This window comes from Cervus canadensis, chromosome 9 (assembly GCF_019320065.1).
Source record: "Cervus canadensis isolate Bull #8, Minnesota chromosome 9, ASM1932006v1, whole genome shotgun sequence".
NCBI lineage: Eukaryota > Metazoa > Chordata > Mammalia > Artiodactyla > Cervidae > Cervus > Cervus canadensis.
In genome coordinates this window covers 15,275,149-15,302,950 of record NC_057394.1, presented here as the reverse complement: position 1 = coordinate 15,302,950, position 27,802 = coordinate 15,275,149, and the positions used below count along the sequence as shown (strand labels likewise).

At 38.7% G+C, this 27,802-nt stretch overlaps 1 protein-coding gene across 2 annotated transcripts in view; it reads right to left on the bottom strand.

The window, feature by feature from the left end:
- Positions 1–27,802, bottom strand: part of LOC122447477 (ATP-binding cassette sub-family C member 4-like) — a 1,659,665-nt gene that overhangs the window by 404,584 nt on the left and 1,227,279 nt on the right. Inside the window, exon 27 of one of the 2 annotated variants that reach the window (XM_043478130.1) lies at positions 10,063–10,152. The exons of the other annotated variant lie outside the window; for it this stretch is intronic. Within the exon in view, the coding sequence (XP_043334065.1) occupies positions 10,063–10,152 (90 nt within the window). The remainder of the gene's footprint in view (positions 1–10,062; positions 10,153–27,802) is intronic. 2 annotated transcript variants of the gene reach the window in all.

Below are 27,802 nucleotides of genomic sequence, written 5' to 3'. Positions count from 1 at the left end.
TTCTTCTTTCTCAGGATTACTTTGGCTATTCGAGGTTTTTTGTATTTCCATACAAATTGTGAAATTATTTGTTCGAGTTCTGTGAAAAATACCGTTGGTAGCTTGATAGGGATTGCATTGAATCTATAGATTGCTTTGGGTAGAATAGCCATTTTGACAATATTGATTCTTCCAATCCATGAGCATGGTATGTTTCTCCATCTGTTTGTGTCCTCTTTGATTTCTTTCATCAGTGTTTTATAGTTTTCTATGTATAGGTCTTTTGTTTCTTTAGGTAGATATACTCCTAAGTATTCTATTCTTTTTGTTGCAATGGTGAATGGTATTGTTTCCTTAATTTCTCTTTCTGTTTTTTCATTGTTAGTATATAGGAATGCAAGGGATTTCTGTGTGTTAATTTTATATCCTGCAACTTTACTATATTCATTGATTAGCTCTAGTAATTTTCTGGTAGAGTCTTTAGGGTTTTCTATGTAGAGGATCATGTCATCTGCAAACAGTGAGAGTTTCACTTCTTCTTTTCCTATCTGGATTCCTTTTACTTCTTTTTCTGCTCTGATTGCTGTGGCCAAAACTTCCAACACTATGTTGAATAGTAGTGGTGAAGAGTGGGCACCCTTGTCTTTGTTCCTGATTTCAGGGGAAATGCTTTCAATTTTTCACCATTGAGGGTGATGCTTTGCTTGGGTTTGTCATATATAGCTTTTAATTATGTTGAAGGTTTTTCGCTTCTATTCCTGCCTTTCTGGAGAGTTTTAATGCATAAATGAGTTGTTTGAATTTTGTCAAAGGCCTTTCCTCTGCATCTATTGAGATAATCATATGGTTTTTTATCTTTCAATTGTTAATAGTGGTGTATTACATTGAATTGATTTGCGGATATTAAAGAATCCCTTGCCATTCCTGGGATAAGCCCACTTGGTCGTGGTGTATGATTTTTAATATGTTGTTGATTCTGTTTGCTAGAACTTTGTTAAGGATTTTTGCATCTATGTTCATCAGTGATATTGGCCTGTAGTTTTCTTTTTTTGTGGCATCTTTGTCTGGTTTTGGAATTAGGGTGATGGTGGCCTCATAGAATGAGTTTGGAAGTTTACCTTCTTCTGCAATTTTCTGGAAGAGTTTGAGTAAGATAGGTGTTAGCTCCTCTCTAAATTTTTGGTAGAATTCAGCTGTGAAGCCATCTGGTCCTGGCTTTTGTTTGCTGGAAGATTTTTGATGACAGTTTCGATTTCCTTGCTTGTGATGGGTCTGTTAAGATCTTCTATTTCTTCCTGGTTCAGTTTTGGAAAGTTATACTTTTCTAAGAATTTGTCCATTTCATCCAAGTTGTCCATTTTATTGGCATAGAGCTGCTGGTAGTAGTCTCTTATGATCTTTTGTATTTCAGTGTTGTCTGTTGTGATCTCTCCATTTTCATTTCTAATTTTGTTAATTTGGTTCTTCTCTCTTTGCTTCTTAATGAGTCTTGCTAATGGTTTGTCAATTTTGTTTATTTTTTCAAAAAACCAGCTTTTAGCTTTGTTGATTTTTGCTATGGTCTCTTTAGTTTCTTTTGCATTTATTTCTGCCCTGATTTTTAAGATTTCTTTCCTTCTGATAACCCTGGGGTTCTTCATTTCTTCCTTCTGTTTTCTACCTCAGAACACCTCTATTTCCTCCTTTCCCCTTCTCTTCCCAATCCAATTCTGTGCATCTTTGTAGGTGACTGAACTACGGAGAACACTCTGGGAACAGACAGCTGCGTAGATCTGTCTCTCTCCTTTGAGTACCCCTTTTTCTCCTCCTGCTCATCTCTATCTCCCTCCTCCCTCTCCTCTTCTTCATGTAACTCTGTGAACCTCTCTGGGTATGCCTAACAGGGGAGAATCTTTTCGCCATTAACCTAGAAGTTTTCTTATCAGTGCTGTATAGTTGGAGAAGTCCTGAGACTACAGGAAGAATAAAACTGAAATCCAGAGGCAGGAAACTTAAGCCCAAAACCTGAGAACACCAGAAAACTCCTGACTACATGGAACTTTAAGCAATAAGTGACCGTCCAAAAGCTCCATACCTACACTGAAACCAACCACCACCCAAGAGCCAGTAAGTTTTAGAGCAAGACATACCACGCAAATTCTCCAGCAACACAGGAACATAGCCCCGAATGTCAACATACAGGCTGCCCAAGGTCACACCTAACACATAGACCCATCTCAAAACTCATTACTGGGCACTCCATTGCACTCCAGAGAGAAGAAATCTAGTTCCATGCACCAGAACACTGACGCAAGCTTCCCTAACCAGGAAACCTTGACAAGCCAATCGTCCAATCCCACCCACTGGGTAAAACCTCCACAATAAAAAGGAACCACAGACCTCCAGAATACAGAAAGCCCACTCCAGACACAGCAATCTAAACAAGATGAAAAGGCAGAGAAATACCCAGCAGGTAAAGGAACATGAAAAATGCCCACCAAGTCCAAGCAAAAGAGGAGGAGATAGGGAATCTACCTGAAAAAGAATTTAGAATAATGATAATAAAAATGATCCAAAATCTTGAAAAAAAATGGAGTTACAGATAAATAGCCTGGAAACAAAAATTGAAAAGATACAAGAAATGTTCAATAAAGACCTAGAAGAAATAAAAAAGACTCAATTAAAAATGAGTAATGCAATGAATGAGATCAAAAACACTTTGGAGGGAACCAAGAGTAGAATAACGGAGACAGAATATAGGATAAGTGAGGTAGAAGATAAAATGGTGGAAATAAATGAAGCAGAGACGAAAAAAGAAAAAAGGATCAAAAGAAATGAGGACAACCTCAGGGACCTCTGGGACAATGTGAAACGCCCCAACATTTGAATCATAGGAGTCCCAGAAGAAGAAGACAAAAAGAAAGGCCATGAGAAAATACTCGAGGAGATAATAGCTGAAAACTTCCCTAAAATGGGGAAGGAAATAGCCACCCAAGTCCAAGAAACCCAGAGAGTCCCAAACAGGATAAAACCCAAGGCGAAACACTCCAAGACACATATTATCCAAATTAACAAAGATCAAACACAAAGAACAAATATTAAAAGCAGCAAGGGAGAAACAACAAATAACACACAAAGGGATTCCCATAAGGATAACAGCTGATCTATCAATAGAAACCCTCCAGGCCAGAAGGGAATGGCAGGACGTACTGAAAGTAATAAAAGAGAATAACCTACAACCTAGATTACTGTATCCAGCAAGGATCTCATTCAGATATGAAGGAGAATTTAAAAGCTTTACAGATAAGCAAAAGCTGAGAGAATTCAGCACCACCAAACCAGCTCTTCAACAAATGCTAAAGGATCTTCTCTAGATAGGAAATGCAGAAAGGTTGTATAAACGTGAACCCAAAACAGCAAAGTAAATGGCAATGGGACCACACCTATCAATAATTACCTTAAATGTAAATGGGTTGAATGCCCCAACCAAAAGACAAAGATTGGCTGAATGGATACAAAAACAAGACCCCTATATATGCTGTCTACAAGAGACCCACCTCAAAACAAGAGACACATACAGACTGAAAGTGAAGGGCTGGGAAAAAATATTTCATGCAAACGGAGACCAAAAGAAAGCAGGAGTCGCAATACTCATATCAGATAAAATAGACTTTCAAATAAAGGATGTGAAAAGAGACAAAGAAGGACACTACATAATGATCAAAGGATCAATCCAAGAAGAAGATATAACAATTATAAATATATATGCACCCAACATAGGAGCACCGCAATATGTACGGCAAACACTAACGAGTATGAAAGAGGAAATTAATAGTAACACAATAATAGTGGGAGACTTTAATACCCCACTCACAACTATGGATAGATCAACTAAACAGAAAATTAACAAGGAAACACAAACTTTAAATGACACAATGGACCAGCTAGACCTAATTGATATCTATAGGACATTTCACCCCAAAACAATCAACTTCACCTTTTTCTCAAGTGCACACAGAACCTTCTCCAGAATAGATCACATCCTGGGCCATAAATCTGGTCTTGGAAAATTCAAAAAAATTGAAATCATTCCAGTCATCTTTTCTGACCACAGTGTAGTAAGATTAGATCTCAATTACAGGAAAAAAATTGTTAAAAATTCAAACATATGGAGGCTAAATAACACGCTTCTGAATAACCAACAAATCATAGAAGAAATCAAAAAAGAAATCAGAATATGTATAGAAATGAATGAAAATGAAAACACAACAACCCAAAACCTATGGGACACTGTAAAAGCAGTGCTAAGGGGAAGGTTCATAGCATTACAGGCTTATATCATGAAACAAGAAAAAAACCAAATAAATAACCTAACTCTACACCTAAAGCAATTAGAGAAGGAAGAAATGAAGAACCACTTCAGTATCCTTGACTGAGAAATCCCATGGACAGAGGAGCATGGCGGGCTACAGTTCATGGGGTTGCAGAAAAGTCAGACACGACAAATAGCAACAACATGAATGAAGGCATAAGTGACTCTATTTGTGTGACATATCTGTTCCTGTAAATTAGAAACTAAATTCATATGGATAAATAATTTATATATAAAACTGTTTTAAGTGTAATTATAAAAAGGATATATTCTTATAATAATTAACTGACTCCAAGATATCATATCACACTTTAAACAAAGAAAAGCACTGAAAAAGTTATAATTTAAAGAAAATAGAGCAAATAACTACTATTCAAAAGTATACATATCAGTATAGAATACTTCAGATTGTTTTTGAGCTTGGGAAAATAACAGAATACAGCACAAGTGAAAAATAATAAACTGAACTTATAAGGTGCCCTGTTTCTATCATCATTGTGTGTGCTATGAGTAGTAGGTACTAAAGCCCCTCACAGGAGGTGAACACAGATGTCAGGTGGTTTCCAAATTTTGTGGAACTTTCTTACTTTTCAAAGAGAAAATCTGGTGTGGGCCAGAAGGAGGCACTGAAATGCAATTAACAGATTGGGAAGAGCTTTTACTAGAGCAGGACCAGCAGTAAAGGAAGTTCACCTAATACAAGGCCCAGGGAAATGGACGTGACCTGTTGCCACCACAAGGACTGAACCATGTGGTTCCTGATGCAGAGGCTGCTGATGCCCAGATTTCTGTATCTTGGTTTCCTGTGTGATGAGACACACTTGTGTCCTAATAGAGACACTATCAATGTCAGACATTTAAAAGTACGATTTCTTCCCAGTTTTGACACGACATTTTTGTTATTGTTTAGTGCTAAGTCGTAGACCTTACAGACTGTAGCCCGCCAGGTTCCTCTGTCCATGGGATTTCCCAGGCAAGAATATTGGAGTGGATTACCATTTCCTCCTCCAGGGGATATTCCCAGCTCAGGGATCGATCCCGTTTCTCCACTGAAGACAGACTCTCTATCACTGAGCAACTGGGGAAGCCCCCATACTATACTCTTAATTCCAAATCCCAGTATGTAAGGTGGGATTTAACAGAAGCAACATATCAACGATTCATTTCCAGAGTTTTATCTACTGTGATCTTTTAACCTATGAGTGATAAAGTGCTTCATCCTCAGGCAGTACTCATGTTATATTTTTGGAGCTGCCTTTGCTTTTTAGCATCCCAATCAGCATGAATTTCTGATGAACTTTCATCAGTTTACAGTAAGTTGGCAAGTTTTCAGTACATGAAAAATGTATTTTCAGCATATTTTTAAAAATAACCAAGATGAGATAGGCAGCATCCATAGGACTGTCTTCCTTCTGAATATCCATCTCTGCCAAGGAAGAAGGACGAAACAGAACTAGAGGACTTAACAAAATTTTTTAGGCCGTCTTTTCCTCTTAATTGAAGTTCATAAAGAGGAAAACATAGTGGTTCCCTCCTATTCATTTTCAGGTTAACTCTGTGAGTTTGGGTTCACATATCCAGTTAGGCATCACATACAAATTAATAACTAGGGTTTTTGGTTCACTTAAAAACTGACTTCATTGATTTAGTGATATCTCTTGATGAGGGTGAAGGAGGAGAGTGAAAAAGCCAGATTAAATCTCAACATTAAGAAAACTAAGATCGTGGCATCTAGTCCCATCATTTCATGGCAAATAGAAGGGGAAAAGGTAGAAGCAGTGACAGATTTCCTCTTCTTGGACCCTTAAGTCAGTGCGGTTGGTGACTATAGCCTTGAAATTAGATGATTGCTTCTTAGCAGGAAAGCTATGGCAAAACTAGACAGTGTGTTAAAAAAGCAAAGATATCAAAAAAAAAAAAAAAAAAAGCAAAGATATCACTTTGCTGATAAAGGTCCGTATAATCAAACCTATGGTGTTTCCAGTAGCCATGTACAGATGTGAGAGCTGGACAATAACAGAGCACTGAAGAATCGATGCTTTTGAACTGTGGTACTGGAGAACCCTATTGAGAGTCCCTTGGAAAACAAGGAGATAAAACTAGTCAATCTTAAAGGAAATCAACCCTGAATATTCTTTGGAAGGACTGATGCTGAAGCTGAAGCTTCAATACTTTGGCCACCTGATGCAAACAGTTGACTCATTGGAAAAGACCCTGATGCTGTGAAAGATTGAAGGCAGAAGAAGAGGGAAACAGAGGATGAGATGATTGGATGGCATCATCGATTCAATGGACATGAACCTGGGCAAAATCCAGGAGATGGTGAGGGACAGGTAAGCCTGGCATGCTATATAGTCCATGGGGTCACAGTTGGATGTGACTAAGCAACTGAACAACAATAACTTAGAGTGATAAATCACCCCTTTATTCAGATTCTCTTGGAATTATTTCTTTATCACATTTGTATGTTTTTCAATGAAAGGTTTGGTAAATTTTCTTTAAAACAGTCATATGGAATCAATTCCTAGAGAAACATAACGATGGGATGGTTTCTTTAAGTGGTATCATCAAAGTTAACAGGGTTAATTCCAGAAGCAATACATGGAAACCACATACTTCACTTCATGAAGTAAGCTCACATTTCTTTATTTTTATAGAAAGTCCCAAATGTAGTTTAAATAGAAGTAGATCTTAGTATTATCTACCACTTCAGCATTTTTATAATTTAGATTAACATTACCTCTCTGCTCATGAAACAATATGTTCTAAAATTCTAGAGTAATGCTACCTGAGAATCTGTGAAAAAAAAATCTCAATCTGGGAAACAAAAAAATAATTTACTAGTACTTCCAGTTATTTTTTTTAAGATGTGCCCCAATTTCACCATTAAATTTGTCCTATGAATTCAAGAGTAGTGGATCATCCTATTGTTCTTCACATTTAATGGTTAACAGCTCTACACACCTCTTCTCTTGTAGAATTTTACTGTAAAAGACTCACAAACTTAAATGAAATCAGAAGTGCACTGCTTTTCAGGGAGGAGAAGGTGAAGCAATCAACCCAATTTAAGAAAACAAAATCCAAAATTCTGTTCTGTACATCTGTGTCTCTTTTTCTGTTTTGCATATAGGGTTATCGTTACCATCTTTCTAAATTCCATATATATGTGTTAGTATACTGTATTGGTCTTTGGACTCTGTGGGAGAAGGCGAGGGTGGGATATTTCGAGAGAACAGCATCAAAACATGTATATTATCTAGGGTGAAACAGATCACCAGCCCAGGTGGTATGCATAAGACAAGTGCTCGGGCCTGGTGCACTGGGAAGACCCAGAGGAATCGGGTGCAGAGGGAGGTGGGAGGGGGGATCAGGATGGGGAATACATGTAAATCCATGGCTGATTCATATCAATGTATGACAAAAACCACTACAATATTGTAAAGCAATTAGCCTCCAACTAATAAAAATAAATGAAAAAAAAAAAAAAGAAAACAAAATCCACATACTGCTGAAAAGCAGGGGTGTCACTCAGGGGTGACATCCTTCAGAAACCAGAATTACTGGCTGGAAATGGTCATATCTCCAAATCTGCCTGCTCATAGTCAAGGCTCATCTGTATATTACAGATTTCAGAGCTTCCCTGAAAGGGTAACACTAAATGACAAACACACCAATTCAAAACAACATGAACGACCAGTCTCTCAGATCTGTGTAACAAAGAAACAAACAAACAAAAAAAAAGATTAAAGAAATATGCCAACGTCTCTGAAATGAAAAGATCAATCAAATATTTAGTAGTTATTTAGATAGAGTGTTTTCCCTGTGTTTTTCTCTAAGAGTTTTATAGTATCTGGTCTTACATTTAGGTTTTTAATCCATTTTGAGTTTATTTTTGTATACGGTATTAGGGAGTGTTCTAATTTTATTCTTTTACACATAGCTGTCCGGTTTTCCCAGCGCCACTTACTGAAGAGACCGCCTTTTCTCCATTGTATATTCCTGCCTCCTTTGTCATAGATTAGTTGACCATGGGTGTGTGAGTTCATCTCTGAACTTTCCATCCTGTTGCATTGATCTATATTTCTGTTTTTGTGCCAGTGCCATACCAACCTGATTACTCTAGTTCTGTATTGAACTGGCCAAAAGGTTCATTTAAGTTTTTCCATAAAATCTTATATAACAAACTTTTCAGGCAACTCAATAATATATTCTGAAGTCAGGGAATCTAATTTCTACAGTTTTGTTTTTCTTTCTTAAGATTGCTTTGGCTTCTTGGAGTCTTTTGTGTTTCCATTAAAACTGTAAAATTTTTGGCTCTAATTCTATGAAAAATGTCACTGGTAATTTGACAGGGATTGTACTGAATCTGTAGATTCTTTGGGTAGTATAGTCATTTTCACAATATTGTTTCTTCCAATCCAAGAACATGGTATATCCCTCCATCTGCTCTGCGTCATTTTTTATTTCTTTTGTCAGTATCTTATAGTTTTATGAGATAGTTTTGTCTCCTTGTAGTTTTGTCTCTTTAGGTAGGTTTATTCCTAGGTATTTTTATTATTTTTGTTGCAATGGTAGACGGGATTGTTTTCTCAATTTCTCTTTCTGATCTTTCATTGTTAATGTATAGGAATGCTCATCTTTACTTTTTAAAAGCAAAAGACTGAGCTAGGTCCTAGGAGAAATTAGAAATCTGTCTATGGTTTAGAAGTCTAGGGTTTCTGCCATCAGGAGAATTGATTTGTAAAACGAGTGCAAATACACAAAATAATTTGTATTAAAATACAAAATGACAGCAATCTAATAGTCAATTTTTTTTTTTTTCATGCAAGGGTAAGGAAATTCAAAGAAGTGGGGCAAGGGGAAATATGACACAAATAACAGAAAATTCTCTAGAAATGAACAAACCTATCCATATAAAAACTGAGCAGATATTCCAGGATTCTGTTACCTGCATTAATGCTATAGGACTAAAATGACATACTTGCCAATAAATAATCATTATCAAATGTGACTATATAATTTACCTTTCTAAACACTTTCCTATGATACCTCTACATTTTATTAGTATGATCCTGTTTACATCTTTTAGTTAATAAGGAAAAACTACTATTGTCTCCACTTAGTAGATGTTCCCTAAGGCCAGAGGAATAAAATGAATATTGGAGTGTAATAGAGTTATTTTAATTCACTAAGTCACTAGTAGAATTTAATCCCGGTTTTAACATCTAATTGAGTACTCTGCTAAGGACAAGATAATGTATTTATTTGTTCAGGGTTTCAGGGAAAAAGCTAGAGTGAAAACATGTTGCATTATATTGTTGATTTTCATCATCATCAATACACACATTTTATTTTTTATTTTTTTCATTTATTTTTATTAGTTGGAGGCTAATTGCTTTACAATATTATAGTGGTTTTTGTCATACATTGACATGAATCAGCCATGGATTTACATGTATTCCCCATCCCGATCCCCCCTCCCACCTCCCTCTGCACCCGATTCCTCTGGGTCTTCCCAGTGCACCAGGCCCGAGCACTTGTCTCATGCATCCAGCCTGGGCTGGTGATCTAATACACACATTTTAAGTGCACCCATGTCATCAGTGTTTTCCTAGGAGGTAAGTGAAGTCAGTGAAACTGATACATTCCCCTTAATTATCTGCAATGCTTTAAATGAAAACACACAGATATTGATGCTAACAAGTTAGTTACAGTTACTATTAATAAATTACCTCTTTTAAGGCATTCCATAGTTCCTCATCCATATGCTCATTAAAGGGATCCAGATTTTTCCTCACTGTTCCAGTGAATAAAACAGGTTCCTAAATACTCCAAAATAGTGAATGTTATTATTGTAACCTCTTTTCATTTTATTCCACTGTGTACAGAATATAAAAATTAAAATACAAAACATCTAAATTCATTAATTATTAATAATGTTGCAACTGTATGTTTACAAAACAGTATCTCTAAAATAATTTTCCATTGTACAAAGTATTCTACGAAACATCTTCCAGACTACTGAACACTAACAGAAGAAAGTGTTGACGTTTTTTCATCCTAAGAAAAAAAATGAAAACAAAGGAAGATTTTATTTTTTAAAGAAATGCCATCCCAGTAATAAATATCTGCTTAAACACACACACAAACTGAGGAAATAATTACATGGGAAACTTAACATCAAGATCTACATAATTAACTGTCAATCCTGGTGTGACTGGGAAATACCAACAGCATGGTTAGTAGAAGTTTGTGCCTCAAAGCAAACCATTAAATATTTACACATTGGCACTTAAGAATAAACTAAGCTATTTTCTCCATTGGTCAGACTGTCTTCTAGGACCTGGAATCTCTCCATATGTGTGAAATGAATATCCCCACACATTCAAGGGGAACACCAGCTCCTGGAGCTTGCAGCAACTCTGTCCGTGGAGAGATCACCTCTGATTCTGCACCAGGCGATCCCCACATTCTCTCACCTGTGCGTCAGGATCACCTGCCTCACAGAACCTCATTATTAACTGCAAGGTCAGGATGACCTGAAACCCACTGTGACCTGAGTCATAATGAAATTATTTAACTAGCTTTTCCTGTTTTACTTCTGGAGGAGCCATAAGAAAATTACTGGAAATATATGCCTCCTTCTGAGTTTCAAGAAAGAATCTTCTACATAAGCTAATGTAAGCCATTTACATTTTCTTCTGGAAGGTTCTAGTAAGCCATGTCACAAGAATATGAGCAGCAGTGAAGAGGCCAGTTGGCTCCCTTCAGTGAAGAGGGTAAAACAAGGGGATGCACACGTGTGGGAACAAGAGAAGATCTGACTCTTCCACAAATGCCTGGAACTGCTCAGAATCACCATGTTCAAATCCTGCCTGGACTTGAGGATGGATTTTCCTCCTCACTTCATAAAAGCCTGAGAAGAAAGATGAAGACAGACAGACATTTCTTTCTCCCAATCATGAGGAAGAATGATATTCAGGGAGCCTTCCAAACCTTCCTTCAATATGGTCTCAGTTTTAAGTCTGGTCAGAGAGAAATGAATGCAGAAAACTCAGGGTCTGCCACCAAAAAAGATGTATCCCTGAGCAAAATCCACAATTAAAAAGACATTATAAGGGAAGATTTATTCGCATAAAGTTGATTAAGTGGCCAATACGCCTCCAAAGCACTGAAAATCACTAGTCATAGGATATTTCAGAATGAGTACTGAACTGAACTGAAAAATCCCAAGACCAATTTAAGGTCTCCCTTAAAACTCTTGAATTTAGAATCAAAGACTAAACAACCATCTAAACAATAGTTAAGTGTTTCTTGTCAGGGGAATAACCATCATTCTACTTCAGATTTTTATAAAAACTTGTTACTCTTTGTAATTATAAACACTAAGATTCCCACATGCAGGCAATTTCTCTCCTTCAGCTGTCTCCATGAGTTTTACATAAAAGATGTGGCCACGCGAGGAGGGGAAGCTGGTCCCCAATTTTCCTCCTCCTTCTCTTCTCCATCTTCCCTCCAGTTTCCAGATCCATTCAAGTAAGCAGGCTACTTCCTGAATATAATCTCAATCGGTGTTCTTTCTGGGGACATATTTAACTACTTCAGATCCTGAGCACAAAGAACACACATACTTCAGCTTCCTGTTGTGTTTAAGGAAATTATTTAAGAAGAAATTTCATTTTTGCTTATTTCTGAAATTTTGAACAGAAATTGAGGCATAACTTCTTAAGAAGTATTCATCTTTGAAAGCTCCCTCCAGGACGGATGGTCTGTATCTCCACTCCCCTGTCTCTGGTTCCTACCCAGGTCCTTGCTGTTATCACATCTCCCTCAGTTCTGAGAGAGAAAGACCATCCTGGAAGTTCATCACTGCTTCCAGGATCACAGGGAGCAGGGATTCAGGGAAGATGATGTGGGCCTGGCTCACCTGAGTGGGGCAACTCAAAGAAACAGCACTGGGCTCCCCCTCTGCAGAGTCTGCTCTCAGCTTCCTAGGTTCCCTAAATCAAGGTATTGAGACACTAGTATCATTGCTTCCTACTTGTTTGGCAGGGGAAGAGAGACATAAGTTTTCTGTACTTAGACAAGTAACTTCAAATAATCACAGTAACACACTTTCTCCAACTCTGAGCCAGCAAGACATTGTAAAGAGAAAGGTCTCTTGGCCGGGGAGGGATACGATTTTGAGTATTTTCTCCTCTCACTTATTAGACCATGACATATAAGAGAATAACACATTTCCAAACTGATACTGTCCAAATGAGGGACAGGGCAGTAGGAGTAGTATCTTATGACTTTGCTCTATGATTATTCACTCTTGTTATAGTTTGGGCAATTCTTTTGACTGGAATGGTAGGAAAAAAAAAAAAAAAACAACGGGGGAAATATCTCATGAGTACAACATTGCCAAAGAATTGATGCTTTCAAATTCTTCTCTGTGGTGCTGGAGAAGACTCTTGAGAGTCCCTTGGACAGCAAGGAGATCAAACCAGTCAATCCTAAAGAAAATCAACCCTGAATATTCACTGGAAGGACTGATGCTGAAGCTGAAGCTCCAATACTTTGGCCACCTGATGAGAAGAACTGACTCATTGGAAAAGACCCTGATACTAGGAAAGATTGATGACAGGAGGAGAAGTGGGGGGGTGGGGTGATAGAGGATGGGATGGTTGGATGGCATCATTGACTCAATGGACATGAGTTTGAGTAGACTCTGGGAAATAGTGAAGGACAAAGAAGCTTGGCATGCTGCAGTTCATGGGTCACAAAGAGTCAGACATGATTTAGCAACTGAACAACAAAATTTATTGAAAAAAAAAAACGTTTGGAATCAGACAGTTCTAAGTTCTGATTCTATTGTTCACTAGTTATTAGACCCAGGGTAAGTTATTAATCTTCCCAAGACTCAGTTCGCTTATTGGAAACTGGGGTTAACCTTGGGGGGTTGCCCTAAGAATCTGGAACAAGAGTGAAGTTCCTCATATGATGCTAACATGGACCAGGAGCCCAGCCCAACAGGGGACAATGAAAAGCAGTGTCTGTTAAACTGCAGGTGTAGTCAATGGATCATGAAATCAATTTAGTGCCTTGTGAGCATCATTTTGTCTTTTAAATGAACTAGAATAGAACTAGTAGTACAGAAGATATCAGAGCACAGAGCAAGAGTAATATTGTTTTCTGAAATTTTTGTTCCTGTGTGTGTGTGTGTGTGTGTGTGTGTGTGTGTGTGTGGTGTGCATGTACACATGAAATAATGATATGAAGCAACTTCATGGACCACAGTAAACAGCCAGTTGAAATCACAAGCAGAGCAATTCACTGCTCAGGCTCTGGAGTTGGGAATCTCTTTAATTTGAATCCTGTTAATATATTTTAGAAATTAATATTTGTATCATTTGCAAATATTTTTTTCTATTCCATAGGTTGTCTTCTCAGTTTTTTTTTTTTTTAATTGTTTCATTTGTGGTACAAAACTTTTATGTTTAATTAGGTCCCATTTGTTTATTTTTGGTTTTGTTTCCATTATTTTAGGGGGCAGATCCAAGAAAATATTGCTGTGATTAATGTCAATAATTATTCTGCCTAAGTTCTCTTCTAGGATCTTGTCTGACAAAGTATCTTGTCTTACAGGTCTTCGGGTCATTAATTCATCTTGAATTTATTTTTGTATATGGCATTAGACAATGTTCAAATTTCATTCTTTTACATGTAGCTGTGCAGATGTCCAACCCCAAAGAAAGGCAATGACAAAGAATGCTCAAACTACCGCACAATTGCACTCATCTCACATGCTAGCAAAGTAATGCTCAAAATTCTTCAAGCCAGGCTTTAACAGTACATGAAGCATGAAGTTCCAGATGTTCAAACTGGATTTAGAAAAGGCAGAGGAACATGAAATCAAATGGCCAACATCCACTGGATCACTGCAAAAGAAAGAGAGTTCCAGAAAAACATCTATTTCTGCTTTATTGACTATGCCAAAGCCTCTGACAGTGTGGATCACCACAAACTGTGGAAAATTCTGAAAGAGATGGGAATACCAGACCACCTGACCTGCCTCTTGAGGAATCTGTATGCAGGTCAGGAAGCAACAGTTCGAACTGGACACGGAACAACAGACTGGTTTCAAATTGGGAAAGGAGTATGTCAAGGCTATATATTGTCACCCTGCTTATTTAACTTATATGCAGAGTGCATCATGAGAAATGCTGGGCTGGATGAAGCACAAGCTGGAATCAAGATTTCTGGGACATATATCAATCACCTCAGATATGCAGATGACACCACCCTTATGGCAGAAAGCAAAGAAGAACTGAAGAGCCTCTTGATGAAAGTGAAAGAGGAGAGTGAAAAAGTTGGCTTAAAGCTCAACATTCAGAAAATTAGGATCATGGCATCTAGTCCCATCACTTCATGACAAATAGATGGGGAAACAGTGGAAACAGTGGCAGACTTAATATTTTGGGGCTCCAAAATCACTGTAGATGGTGATTGCAGCCATGAAATTCAAAGACACTTGCTCCTTGGAAGAAAAGGTATGCCCAACCTAGACAGCATATTAAAAAGCAGAGCCATTACTTTGCCAACAAAGGTCCATCTAGTCAAGGCTATGATTTTTCCAGGAGTCATGTATGGATGTGAGAGTTGGACTATAAAGAAAGCTGAGCACTAAAGAATTGATGCTTTTGAACTGTGGTGTTGGAGAAGACTCTTGAGAGTCCCTTGGACAGCAAGGAGATCCAACCAGTCCATCCTAAAGGAAAAGAGTCCTGAATATTCATTGGAAGGACTGATGCTGAAGCTCCAATAATTTGACCACCTGATGTGAAGAACTGACTCATTTGAAAAGACCCTGATGCTGGGAAAGATTGAAGGCTGGAGTAGAAGGGACGACAGAGGATGAGATGGTTAGATGGCATCACCAATTCAATGGACCTGAGTTTGGGTAAACTCCAGCAGTTGGTTATGGATAGGGAGGACTGGCATGCTACAGTCCATGGGGTCGCAAAGAGTCAGACACGACTGAGTGACTGAGCTGAACTGAACTGTGCAGATTTCTCCACACTATTTATTGAAGAGACTGTCTTTTCTTTATTACATACTCTTACCTCTTTTGTCTTAGATTAATTGACTATAAGTGTGTGGCTTTATTTCTGGGTTTTCTATCCTGTCCCATTAATCTGTGTCTGGCTTCTGTGACAGCAACATACTTTTTCAATTACTGTAACTTTGCAATATAGCCTGAAGTCAGGGACTGTGATTCCTCAAGATTTATTCTTCTCTCTCAAGATTGTTTTGACTGTTTGGGGTATTTTCTGTTTCCATACAAATTAAAAAAAAATTTTGTTCTAGTTTTGTGAAAAATGCCACCAGTAATTTGATAGAGATTGCACTGAATCTGTAAATTGTCTTGGGTAGTATGGTTATTTTTAACAATACTGATTCTTTCAATCTAAGAATACTGAATATCTTTTCTTTTGTTTGTATCATCTTCAATTACTTTCATCAGTGTCTTACAGGTTTTGGACTAAACGTCTTTTGCCTCCTTAGGTAGATTTATTCCTAGATTTTCTTTTTTTCCTTTGATGTGATGTTAATGGGATTATTTCTCTTTCTGATACTTTGTTTCTAGTCTATATAATTGCAGCCTATTTCTGTATATACAACAGCTTATACAGCTCAATATAAAAAAAAAACAATCTAATAAAAAAATTGGAAGAAGAACTAAATAGACATTTCTCCAAAGAAGACATACAGATGGTCGATAGGCCCATGAAAAGATACTCAACATCACTAATTACTAGAGAAATACAGATTAAAACTACAATGAGGCATCACCTCACACTGGTTAGAATGACCATCATTAAATAGTCTACAAATAATAAATGCTGGAGAGGGTGAGGAGGAAAGGGGACCCTCCTACACTGTTGGTGGGAATGTAAATTGGTGCAGCTGTTATGGAAAACAGTATGGAGGTTCCTTAAAAGCTGAAAAAGAGTTACTGAGTGATCCAGCAACCACACCTCAGCAAATATCTGGAAAACATAAAAACCCTAATTCAAAAAGATGTATGCACCACAGTATTCACAACAGTACTACTTACAATAGCCAAGATATGTTCATGGACAGATGAATGGATAAAGATATGATGTATACACATACACACACACACAGAGAGACACACACACACATGGGAATATTATTCAGTCATAAAAAGAATGAAATAATACCATTTGCAGCAACATGGATGAACCTAGAGATTATGAGACTAAGTAAAATAAGTCAGGCAGAGAAAGACAAATATCATATGCTGCTGCTGCTGCTAACTCACTTCAGTCGTGTCCGATTCTGTGTGAGATCACTTATATGTGGAATCTTAAAAAGTGACAGAAATGAACTTATTTACAACACAGAAACAGATTCAAGAGCATAAAATACAAACTAATGGTTACCAAAGAGGAGAGTGGTGAAGGATAAATTAAAAATCTGTGCTTAATAAATACACACTACTATTTTACTATACAATTGAAACACTGTGAAAAAACAATCAGACACACACAAAATCTGACTCCTGGCTCTGCCCCTTACTTGATAAGTAGGGCAAGCTCCCAGGGCCTCAGTTTTTAAACCTATCAGGTAAGGATAACAACAGAAATGTGAAGATTAAGCAGGAAATGGTCAGATAAGGGGCTAAAATGTGTTAATGATTTCACAAATGTTAGGAATTATTATCAGTACTCATTTAACTTGTCAGGGGCTATAACAAGCATGAGAGGAGCAGAAACAAGAGATACTGGCCCCGTCCTCAAAGAGAGGAAGAAAAAAGCCAAGAGTATGGGGAGGGCTGAGGAAAAAGGCCAGAGGTCTTGGTGGCAGACTGGTAAGTAAATGTACAAGGTCGTGGTCAGGAAAGAAGCTGCTGGGTGGGGAACATGAAATCAAAGTACAAAAAAGTGTTTTATTCTCTCTTCTTGCTTTTGGTGGAAATGTCAGATACATGTCTCTGTTACACTTTCCCCCAAATTCCTATTGTGTTTTTTTGATTTTTGTTTCTTTGCTCTACTATTTATATGAACAATTTAGTTTATATTGTAAACAATATATATAAAGAAAATCACCAAGGACCATGAACACATAAGCAGAAATTAAAGAGTAAAGTCATTCCAGAAGGTGTTACTCTTTCTATTAAGCAGAAATAAGATCCAAAGATCAGTAACTCAATCATTAAGAATAACAGTTCCTAATGACTGAGCATTCCCAAGAACCAGATATGGTTCCTGGGAATTGTTCATAAGGTACAAACCTTATCTCACCTAGTTGTGTGCGATAAGTCTCTTCAGTCGTGTCAGACTCTTTGTGACCCCGTGAACTGTGGCCCACCACACTCCTCTGTCCTGGGATTCTCCAGGCAAGAATACTGGAGTGAGTTGCCATGGCCTCCTCCAGTGGATCTTCCTGACCCAGGAATTAAATCTGCATCTCTAATGTCTCCTGCATTGGCAGGCAGGTCCTTTACCACTAGCACCACTTGGGAAGCCCAGTTATATCTTCACAACAAATCTGTGTGGCAATGATTCTCAGACCTGGTTTAAGGATAAGGTCACTGAAGTCTGGAAGATGAGCAATGTTATCAAGGCCCCAAAGCCCTTTGAGGCAGAGTACGAATGAGATTGTTGGTTCACGTTGACACTTAGTTTACACAAACATTCTATCCCTGGCTGTCTCTGGAATGATTTCTGGGAACCTTTGCACATTGCAAGTTTATCAACCAATATTGCACCTTGGAGACAAAGGCATATAGAGAGGAATCTACATGTATACAAAGCTTAGCACTATTTTGTAAGGATGCTCTCTGGAGTGTGTACAATGAACATGCTCAGAGGGAGGGTGGAAATCAACAGAACAGAACAGAACCAAACTATGTTGATGCAAAGGTATGTTTAGTCTTTGCTCAGATGTGCTTCCAAACATTATTGGCAGAGCCAAGGATCTTCTAACATTATTTCTTTATTTATAGAATTATTTTATGTACACAAGCATACAACTTTTTCTTATTAAGAAGCTTTAAAAAATAATGCAAGGCATGTTTCTAAAGCCTAGCATCCAAGGTTACGAAAGGATGTTACAGACATACCCTTTATTTCTGTTAACTAGTCTCATTTCAGAGATGAGTATGATCAAAACATAAAACCTGGGAATCTAAACTCATTTATTTTCTACTGTAACCACAAGTCATGAATTAAATAACCAGAGGGAATCTTTAAATATGGAGACTGAACGTGCTAAAAAGTTCTTCCCATTTTTCTTGAAAGGGATAGCTTTGAAAAAAAATTTTTAATTGTGGTAAAATACATATGAAATTTATTAGCTTAACCATTTGTAAGTACACAGTTCAGTGGTATTAAATACATTTACATTGTTGTACATCTTTACCTTCCAGCCACAGAACTTCTTTCAACTTGCAGAACTGAAACTCTACCCACTAAAGAACAACTCCCCACTCCCAGCAGCTCCTGGCACCCACCATTCTACTTCCTGTCTCCGTGCATTTACTACTCTAGGTAGCTTATTTTAGTAGAATCATAGAGTATTTGTCCTTTGTGACTGGCTTATTTCACTTAGCTTAATTTCCTCAAGGTTCATCTGTGCTGTAGCACAAGTCAGAATTTCCTTCCTTTCTAAGGCTGAATATTACTCCACTGTATACATATATGCACTACATTTTGTTTATCAATTCATTTGTCAATGGACCTTTGGGTGCCTCCACCTTTTTGCTACTGAGAATAATGCTGCTATGAACATGCACGTACAGGTATCACTTCAAGATCTCTCTTTCAATTCATTTGGGTTTATACTCTAAAATAGAATTGCTAGATCATATAATAATTCTATCTTTTAGATAGAATTTTTTGAGATTGAATTTTTTTGAGAAATGACCAACTTGTTTTCCACAGTGGCTGTACTATCTTACATCCTACCAGAAATGAACAAGGATTGTAATTTCTCTACATCCTTGCCAATACTACCAACCCATCTTCTTTCTTTCTCTCTTTCATTTTTCTTTTTGATAGTAGATGTCTTAAAGGGTGCAAGGTGGCATTTCACTGTAGTGTGTAAAACTGTATTTTGGTTTCAAAAGTACTTAGACATATACATTAGCATATGTAAAATTAGATAGTCAGTGGAAATCTGCTGTATGAGCTCAAATCCAGGGCTCTGTGATAACCTAGAGGGGTGGGATGAGGTGGGAGGTGGGAAGGACATTCAAGAGGGAGGGGACATATGTATACCTATGGCTGATCCATGTTGATATATGGCAGAAACCAAAAAAATATTGTAAAGTAATTATCTTTCAATTAAAAATAAATTAATTAGAAAAACAAGAGTACTTAGAGTAATTCCAGGTATTTTAGAGGCCATGGGAATAGCAGCAGCTGTACTCAGTTGTTAGACCCAAGCCCACGTGCTCCTTCCCTTTGGGTGCCATGTTGAGATACTTCCTAATACACAGGCATTTCAGGGCACATTAAACCCACATTCCAGAAAGCACAATTGCCTGGCTCATTTTGTCTCATCTCATCTCTGTTTTTCATCTCAAGAGGGTATTTATCTGAGTTTCCTTTGATGGGCACCTGATTATCAATTATATAAAAAGATCAAATTCCTTTTTTAAAAATTGGTAAGTCTGTCAAAGGAGAGGGCAGAAGTAAAGGTGAGGACACAGAATCTAGGTTGCCCTTGGCTATATACCTGGAGGATGGTAATTTCTCAGTAAATATTCACTGAGTATTACTGAGTATTTCTCAGTAAATATTATGTTGAGTGAATGAACCACAAGGAATGACATGAGTGTCTACTATACATATAATCCAGTGTCCAAAACACTCCCTGAAAGTTGTACTTCTTTAAGACTCAGAAGAAAAGAAAACAGAATCAGAGTCCAGGAAAGCACTGGCCAATGGCCAGCTCAGTGCTCCACCATCACAGCAGTCACATCTGGGTCTGTGTGAAGCACTTCACACTTAGTGACCTGTTTTGTCCTCACAACAGCTCAAGGGGCTGGTACTGTTAGTTACCTTGTAAGAGAAAACTGAGGTGCATAGAGACAGAATTCTGAGTTCCCTGCTCTACCTCACTATTCTGTACTGCCTCCCTGGTGAAAATCATTTACTAATGGATGAATTGTCAGTCTCCCCAAATCATCTATATACCCTGTAATTCTCAAAGCTCAACAGTTTCACAGAAAGTCCAAGAAGATAATCACCTTTGAAAAGATGTCCTCATTTCCCTCAGAGAAATTCCATCCGTAAGACACTTAAAAGTCATGTTTCCCTATAGGAACCTGCCGGGAGTCGTTGTGGGAGATCCCACCCATGACGAGGTCATGAGGAAAAGACCTGACACGCAAGGCCATTCAGGATCCCATCCATGACAAGGTCATGAGGAAAAAAGCTGACACACAAGGCCATTTAGGATACAAGGGACCCTCCAGGTTGACCTCGGCCTCTACCCCACCCTGTATTCTCCCCACTTTTCTGCTCTTGTTCTTGTTTGTCCTGCTGCAGATTCTTGTGTTGCCTGCCGAGAGTTCTCCTGCTCCTCTTTCACTGAATAAAGACCAACTTAAAACCCTAACTAATAAATCTCCTGGACGCTGGCACCCTATGAAGGGTCCAGGGATGAAAGAAGAAATGCTTCAATTCAAACCCTTTTGCTGGCATTCTGGCTTGTTTGATAAATGTGTGCTTATTGCAAAAAATGCTCATGATTGTTCTAAACATCCTAAGCATGGTACGCTAACATTAAGCATAGGCCCCTCCTTGGGGTGAGAAAGGCTCCACAAATAAAACAGCCACAAATATGCCTAATAGAAAATAGTTTAGATAGAGATTAGCTGGTGAGTTCCTGCAGGTAGTTAACTTTTAGACTAAGAGCCTGTTTTGTGCTATATCTGCTGTTTTTGCAATCCTTTGCATTTCTGTTCTGTAAAAATGTAATCCTATTTAGTTCCCATGGAGATGACACCTATTAGAAAGAATATAGATTAATCACAAGAAAAACAGGGCCGGCTACTGAAGTTGCTTAAGTCACACCACGTGCAAGCCATAAAATGTTAACAGGCCTGAAGGCCAAATGATAAAGAAGACTCTTGTGAATGAAAAGTATGTGGGTGACATCCTGTTTCTGTTGAAGTTCAAGTTGCTGTAATGTTTTGAGATGACCTGTGTGTAAGCAATATGCACTTCCCCCAAAAGATGTTGTTAAGGGTATAAAGGGGCAGTGCAAAAATAAACTTCAGACTTAGCCCCCGAGCTTTGTCTCACTGTGTCTCTCTCTTGCTGACGCTGTTCATCCTGAGGGTACCCCTGGATCCTGCTGGGGCAAAGACCCTGGCAGGAACCTCTGCAGTGCTAAAGAAACCATTTTTCCTTTTGTTCTCAGAATTATGTGGTTATCAGTGGATAAAACTGTGGCAACTGAGGAAGAGTGTGTCCAGAAATCTGTCTCAGTAAGTTACTAAATCACATGCACACAAAACTAACGAATGAACAAAGAAACAAAACATGTGTCCAATGAAAATGTCTGTTGAAAATACCTGATGTTAAAAATGTGCTCTATTTGGGAAAAAAGGATCAACCCTTCCATGTAATTTGAAAAAAAAAAAACAACTTAAAAGCAATTAAACTTAGATACATTATAAAAAGAACAATGTGACAATGCTCTGATGTGCATACCTGAGGTGCAACTGACATTTTCTTCCTTAAATCATGAAGTCCAATGTTGGTTGTCCAGATCCCATCAATCTGAATGCCACCTTTGGGTTTTGACAATCTAAAAAGCGCAGCGATGAGGGAACTTTTTCCAGTTCCTGTTCTTCCCACAATGCCACACTGTAAAGAGACCAAGAGGGATTAAAAATTAACAGGATAAAACAAACCTAGGAGAAACCCTGATTGTTGAAGATGAATGTTTGAAGTTCTATTACATATAAAGAGTAGTCTGTAGTTTCTCAAGCATGATCTTGGTGACATTCTGAGCCAGAAAATTCATTGTTGGGGGGTAAGGAGACTGTCATGTATATTGTAAGATGTTTAACAGTAGCCATGAACTCTACCCACTAGATACCAGATGCAACCCCCAAATTGTGGCAACCAAAAATGGCAGATATTCACAAATGTCCCTGGTTGAGACCACCATCATCCCAAGCATATAGAATATAAACTAGAGTGATTTTTATGCCTTCTTAAGATGACATGCAGTTTTATTCAGATTTCCCTGAAGGGAGGCTTAATATGCTGAAAATTGTTTTCAGTGATTATTACATAGTATCCATTCTGTGGTATGTTAAAGGGGGAGACATGAATGTGTGTGTGGTGTATGTGTATGGATGTGTGTAAATAACATTCATAAATAAAGCAAGATGACTTTAAAAAGTAATCTGCTGGCAGTGAAAAACCAGCAGTCTCCTAAGTGGTGCATAAGAAGTCAGCTTTTAAATTAAATTTATTCCTTCTGTCTAGGTAATCTGACCTTGGGAATCACATGGGTAGTTTTACAGAGATGTCAAGAAGTCAGAGAAGCGACTTAGCATGCAAGCATGTATTGGAGAAGGCAATGACAACCCACTCCAGTGTTCTTGCCTGGAGAATCCCAGGGACAGGGGAGCCTGGTGGGCTGCCGTCTGTGAGGTCGCACAGAGTCGGACACAACTGAAGCGACTTAGCAGCAGCAGCAGCAAGTAAGAAGTGTTATATACAAACAAGTACTCACTTTCTCAGGCATCTGTTATTTAAGAGGAATTATTCTTTGGCAGAAAAATGAAATCATTTACTGATATTAAATATCTTAATTATATTCGATGTTGAAACATCTTAAAATGTAAAATGCAGAATCTTAAAAGACAAAGGCCAGTAGGCAAAATGCACATAATGAAGCCAACAACAACACAAAAAATATTTGCTATTTACACAGGACCTTTAATTGGAGCAGTGCAAAAGGCATTTAATTAACAAATTAATACTTACAATTGAACCTTGAAAAAATACATGTCAAGTGTCAGTCTATTTATTAAAAACAAAGCAGGGAGAAATTAAGTGACTAGCAATAAGATTAAAGAATCTATACAATGCAGGTTAAATGCTGGTAGGGAATAAAACTGCATTCAAATATGCATGCAGAAACTGGTTTTATACCAATGAGTTTGAAAGTGAAAGAAAGTGTTAGTCACTCAGTCTTGTCTGACTTTTTGTGACTCCATGGAATGTAGCCCATGGACAGGCTCCTCTGTCCATGGAATTCTCAAGGCAAGAATAGTAGAGTGGGTTGCCATTTCCTACTCCAGGGGATCTTCCTGACCCAGGGATGGAGGCCAGGTCTCCTGCCTTGCAGGCAGGTTCTTTACCATCTGAGCCACCAGGGATGCCCAACTACAAATTCCCTGAAGGAAGCTTCCCAAGAGATGATTTCATCTCTGTTTAGAATCTGGAATTGATGAGAGTGTAAGACATGCTTTCAATCATTTGTAAATCAGTAAAATTTTAAAACTTATAGCTTTAAAGAGAACAACTAGAGACGGGAGCCAAGATGGCAGAGGAGTAGGACAGGGAGACCCCTTTCTCTCCTACAAATTCATCAAAAGAATATCTGAACGCAGAGCAAACTTCACAAAACAACTTCTGATCGCTAGCTGAGGTCATCAGGCGCCCAGAAAAGCAGCCCGTTGTCTTCGAAAGGAGGTAGGACAAAATATAAAAGATAAAAAGTGAGACAAAAGAGCTAAGGACGGAGATCCGTCCTGGGAAGCAAGTCTTTAGAGGGCGTTTCCAGACACCGGGAAACCCTCCCACTGGCGGGCCTGGGGGAAGTGTTTGAATCTAGGAGAGCAACCTGACTGGGAGGGAAACAATAAATAAAACCCACAGAGTACGTGCCTAAAAGCAACTCTCAGCAGAAAAGTGCCCCAGACACCTGCATCCGCCACCAGCAAGTGGGGGCGGCACGGAGAGGAGCGGGCGGCATTGTTTGGGGCAGGGTCCGGGCCTGAGTGCCCTGAGGACAATCAGAGGGAGCTTTTGTGAGTTGCCAACTTGAACTGTGGGAGAGCAGGGAAGAGAGAGAAAATTGACCGGCTCGAACTCGCTGCCGGCCGTTTGCGGAACGGGGGGACCGAGAGAGTCTGGAGAGGGGCTCGCAGACTGCCGGCCGGCCCGGACCCGCCGGAGGCAGGAGCAGGTCGCGGCGAGACACAGCGTGCAGGCACCCGACCGACGCGGGCTGGGACGGGCTGGGGACGCAGAGGGCAGAAGGCGCACACACCCGACTGGTGCCGGCAGAAACCGAGATTGGGACCTTGGAAGGGAGAGGGTGCGCCGCACCCGGAGAGAGTGCGCCGGTCAAGCTCCTGGCTGCCTGGACCGCTCTGACGGGGAAGGCACAAGAGCGGACTCAGCCTTTTGTTCCGCGCTTTTGTGGATCACCCGAGGGCTGGAGCGGCCGGGATCCTGAGCAGCGCAGACCAAGAAACCAGCGCCAGCCTCTCCCGGCAGCGCCAGCCCATCCCCGCAGCGTCAGCCCCTCCCAGCAGCGCGACAGAACTAGCTACCTGAATAAGAGTCCACCTCCGCCCGCCTGTGTCAGGGCGGAAATGAGGCTCTGAAGAAACCGGCAAACAGAAGCCAAATAAACAAAGGGAACCGCTTCAGGAGAGAGCAGTGCAACAGATTAAAATCCCTGTAGAAAACACCGATTACACCAGAAGCGGCCTGTAGATATCGAGAACTGTAAGCTGGAACGAAGAGATAGCTGAAACTGAGCCGAACCGACACTGACCGCAACAGCTCCAGAGAAATTCCTAGATATATTTTTACATTTTTTTTTTTTTAATAAGGAAAAAAAAAATTTTTTTTAATTTTTTCTTTTTTATTTTTTCTCTTTTATTTTCCTTTAAAATTCCCTATTACTCCCCCATCACTCCTTAACTTTCATTTTAATAGACTTTTATGATTTTTTAAATTAGGGAAAATTCTTTTTTTTTTCTCTCTTTCTTTTTTTTCTCCTTTTTCTCTTCTATTTTCTATTTTTCTTTTTCTCTTATTTCTTTTAAAGCCCTCTAGTACTCCTCTACTACTCCTTAATTTTCATTTTCAATACACTATAACCTTACCAAAAGAAAAAAAAAAAAGATAAGCCCTATTTTTTAAACTGAACTTCAAATATATTTAAAAAAAAATTTTTGTGTGTGTTTTGGCTTTTGTTTTTAATATAGTATTTTTAAGAGTCTAATCTCTACTCCAGATTTTTAATTTTTGTTTTTCAATGTATGATATAAATTGTGAACATTTAAGAATCCAATATTCAGTTCCCATTTTTATTCAGGAGTGTGTTGATTTTTCTCTCCCAATCTTGACTCTCTGTTTTCTACCTCAGAACACCTCTATTTCCTCCTTTCTCCTTTTCTTCCCAATCCAATTCTGTGAATCTTGGTGGGTGTCTGGGCTACGGAGAACATTCTGGGAACAGACAGCTGCGTAGATCTGTCTCTCTCCTCTTGAGTCCCCCTTTTTCTCCTCCTGCTCATCTTTATCTCCCTCCTCCCTCTCCTCTTCTTCATGTAACTCTGTGAACCTCTCTGGGTGTCCCTAATGGGGGAGAATCTTTTCACCATTAACCTAGAAGTTTTATTATCAGTGCTGTGTAGTTGGAGAAGTCCTGAGACTACAGGAAGAATAAAACTGAAATCCAGAGGCAGGAGACTTAAGCCCAAAACCTGAGAACACCAGAAAACTCCTGACTACATGGAACTTTAAGTAATAAGTGACGTCCAAAAGCCTCCCATAACTACACTGAAACCAACCAACCACCCGAGCCAATAAGTTTAGAGCCAAGAAACATACCAAGCAATTCTCAGCAACGCAGGGAACATAGCCCTGACGCAACATACAGGCTGCCAAGGTCACACCTAAACACAAGACCCATCTCAAAAACTCATTATGGGCACTCATTTGCTCTCCAGAGAGAAAGAAATTCAAGTTTCCACGCACCAGAAACACGAGCAACTTTCCTAACCAGGGAAACCTTGACAAGCCAATCGTTCAACCCCACCCACTGGGTAAAATCCTCACATAAAAAAGGAACCACAGACCGCCAGAATACAGAAAGCCCACTCCAGACACAGCAATCTAAACAAGATGAAAAGGCAGAGAAATACCCAACAAGTAAAGGAACATGAAAAATGCCCACCAAGTCAAACAAAAGAGGAGGAGATAGGGAATCTACCTGAAAAAGAATTTAGAATAATGATAATAAAAATGATCCAAAATCTTGAAAACAAAATGGAGTTACAGATAAATAGCCTGGAGACAAAGATTGAAAAGATACAAGAATTGTTTAATAAAGACCTAGAAGAAATAAAAAAGTCAATTAAAAATGAACAATGCAATGAATGAGATCAAAAACACTTTGGAGGGAACCAAGAGTAGAATAACGGAGGCAGAAGATAGGATAAGTGAGGTAGAAGATAAAATGGTGGAAATAAATGAAGCAGAGAGGAAAAAAGAAAAAAGGATCAAAAGAAATGAGGACAACCTCAGGGACCTCTGGGACACTGTGAAACGCCCCAACATTCGAATCATAGGAGTTCCAGAAGAAGAAGACAAAAAGAAAGGCCATGAGAAAATACTCGAGGAGATAATAGCTGAAAACTTCCCTAAAATGGGGAAGGAAATAGCCACCCAAGTTCCAAAAAACCAGAGAGTCCCAAACAGATAAACCCAAGGCGAAACACCCCAAGACACATATTAATCAAATTAACAAAGATCAAACACAAAGAACAAATATTAAAAGCAGCAAGGGAGAAACAACAAATAACACACAAAGGGATTCCCATAAGGATAACAGCTGATCTATCAATAGAAACCCTCCAGGCCAGAAGGGAATGGCAAGACATACTGAAAGTAATGAAAGAGAATAACCTACAACCTAGATTACTGTATCCAGCAAGGATCTCATTCAGATATGAAGGAGAATTCAAAAGCTTTACAGATAAGCAAAAGCTGAGAGAATTCAGCACCACCAAACCAGCTCTTCAACAAATGCTAAAGGATCTTCTCTAGACAGGAAATACAGAAAGGTTGTATAAACGTGAACCCAAAACAACAAAGTAAATGGCAACGGGACCACACCTATCAATAATTACCCTAAATGTAAATGGGTTGAATGCACCAACCAAAAGACAAAGATTGGCTGAATGGATACAAAAACAAGACCCCTATATATGCTATCTACAAGAGACCCACCTCAAAACAAGAGACACATACAGACTGAAAGTGAAGGGCTGGAAAAAAAATATTTCATGCAAACGGAGACCAAAAGAAAGCAGGAGTCGCAATACTCATATCAGATAAAATAGACTTTGAAATAAAGGATGTGAAAAGAGACAAAGAAGGACACTACATAATGATCAAAGGATCAATC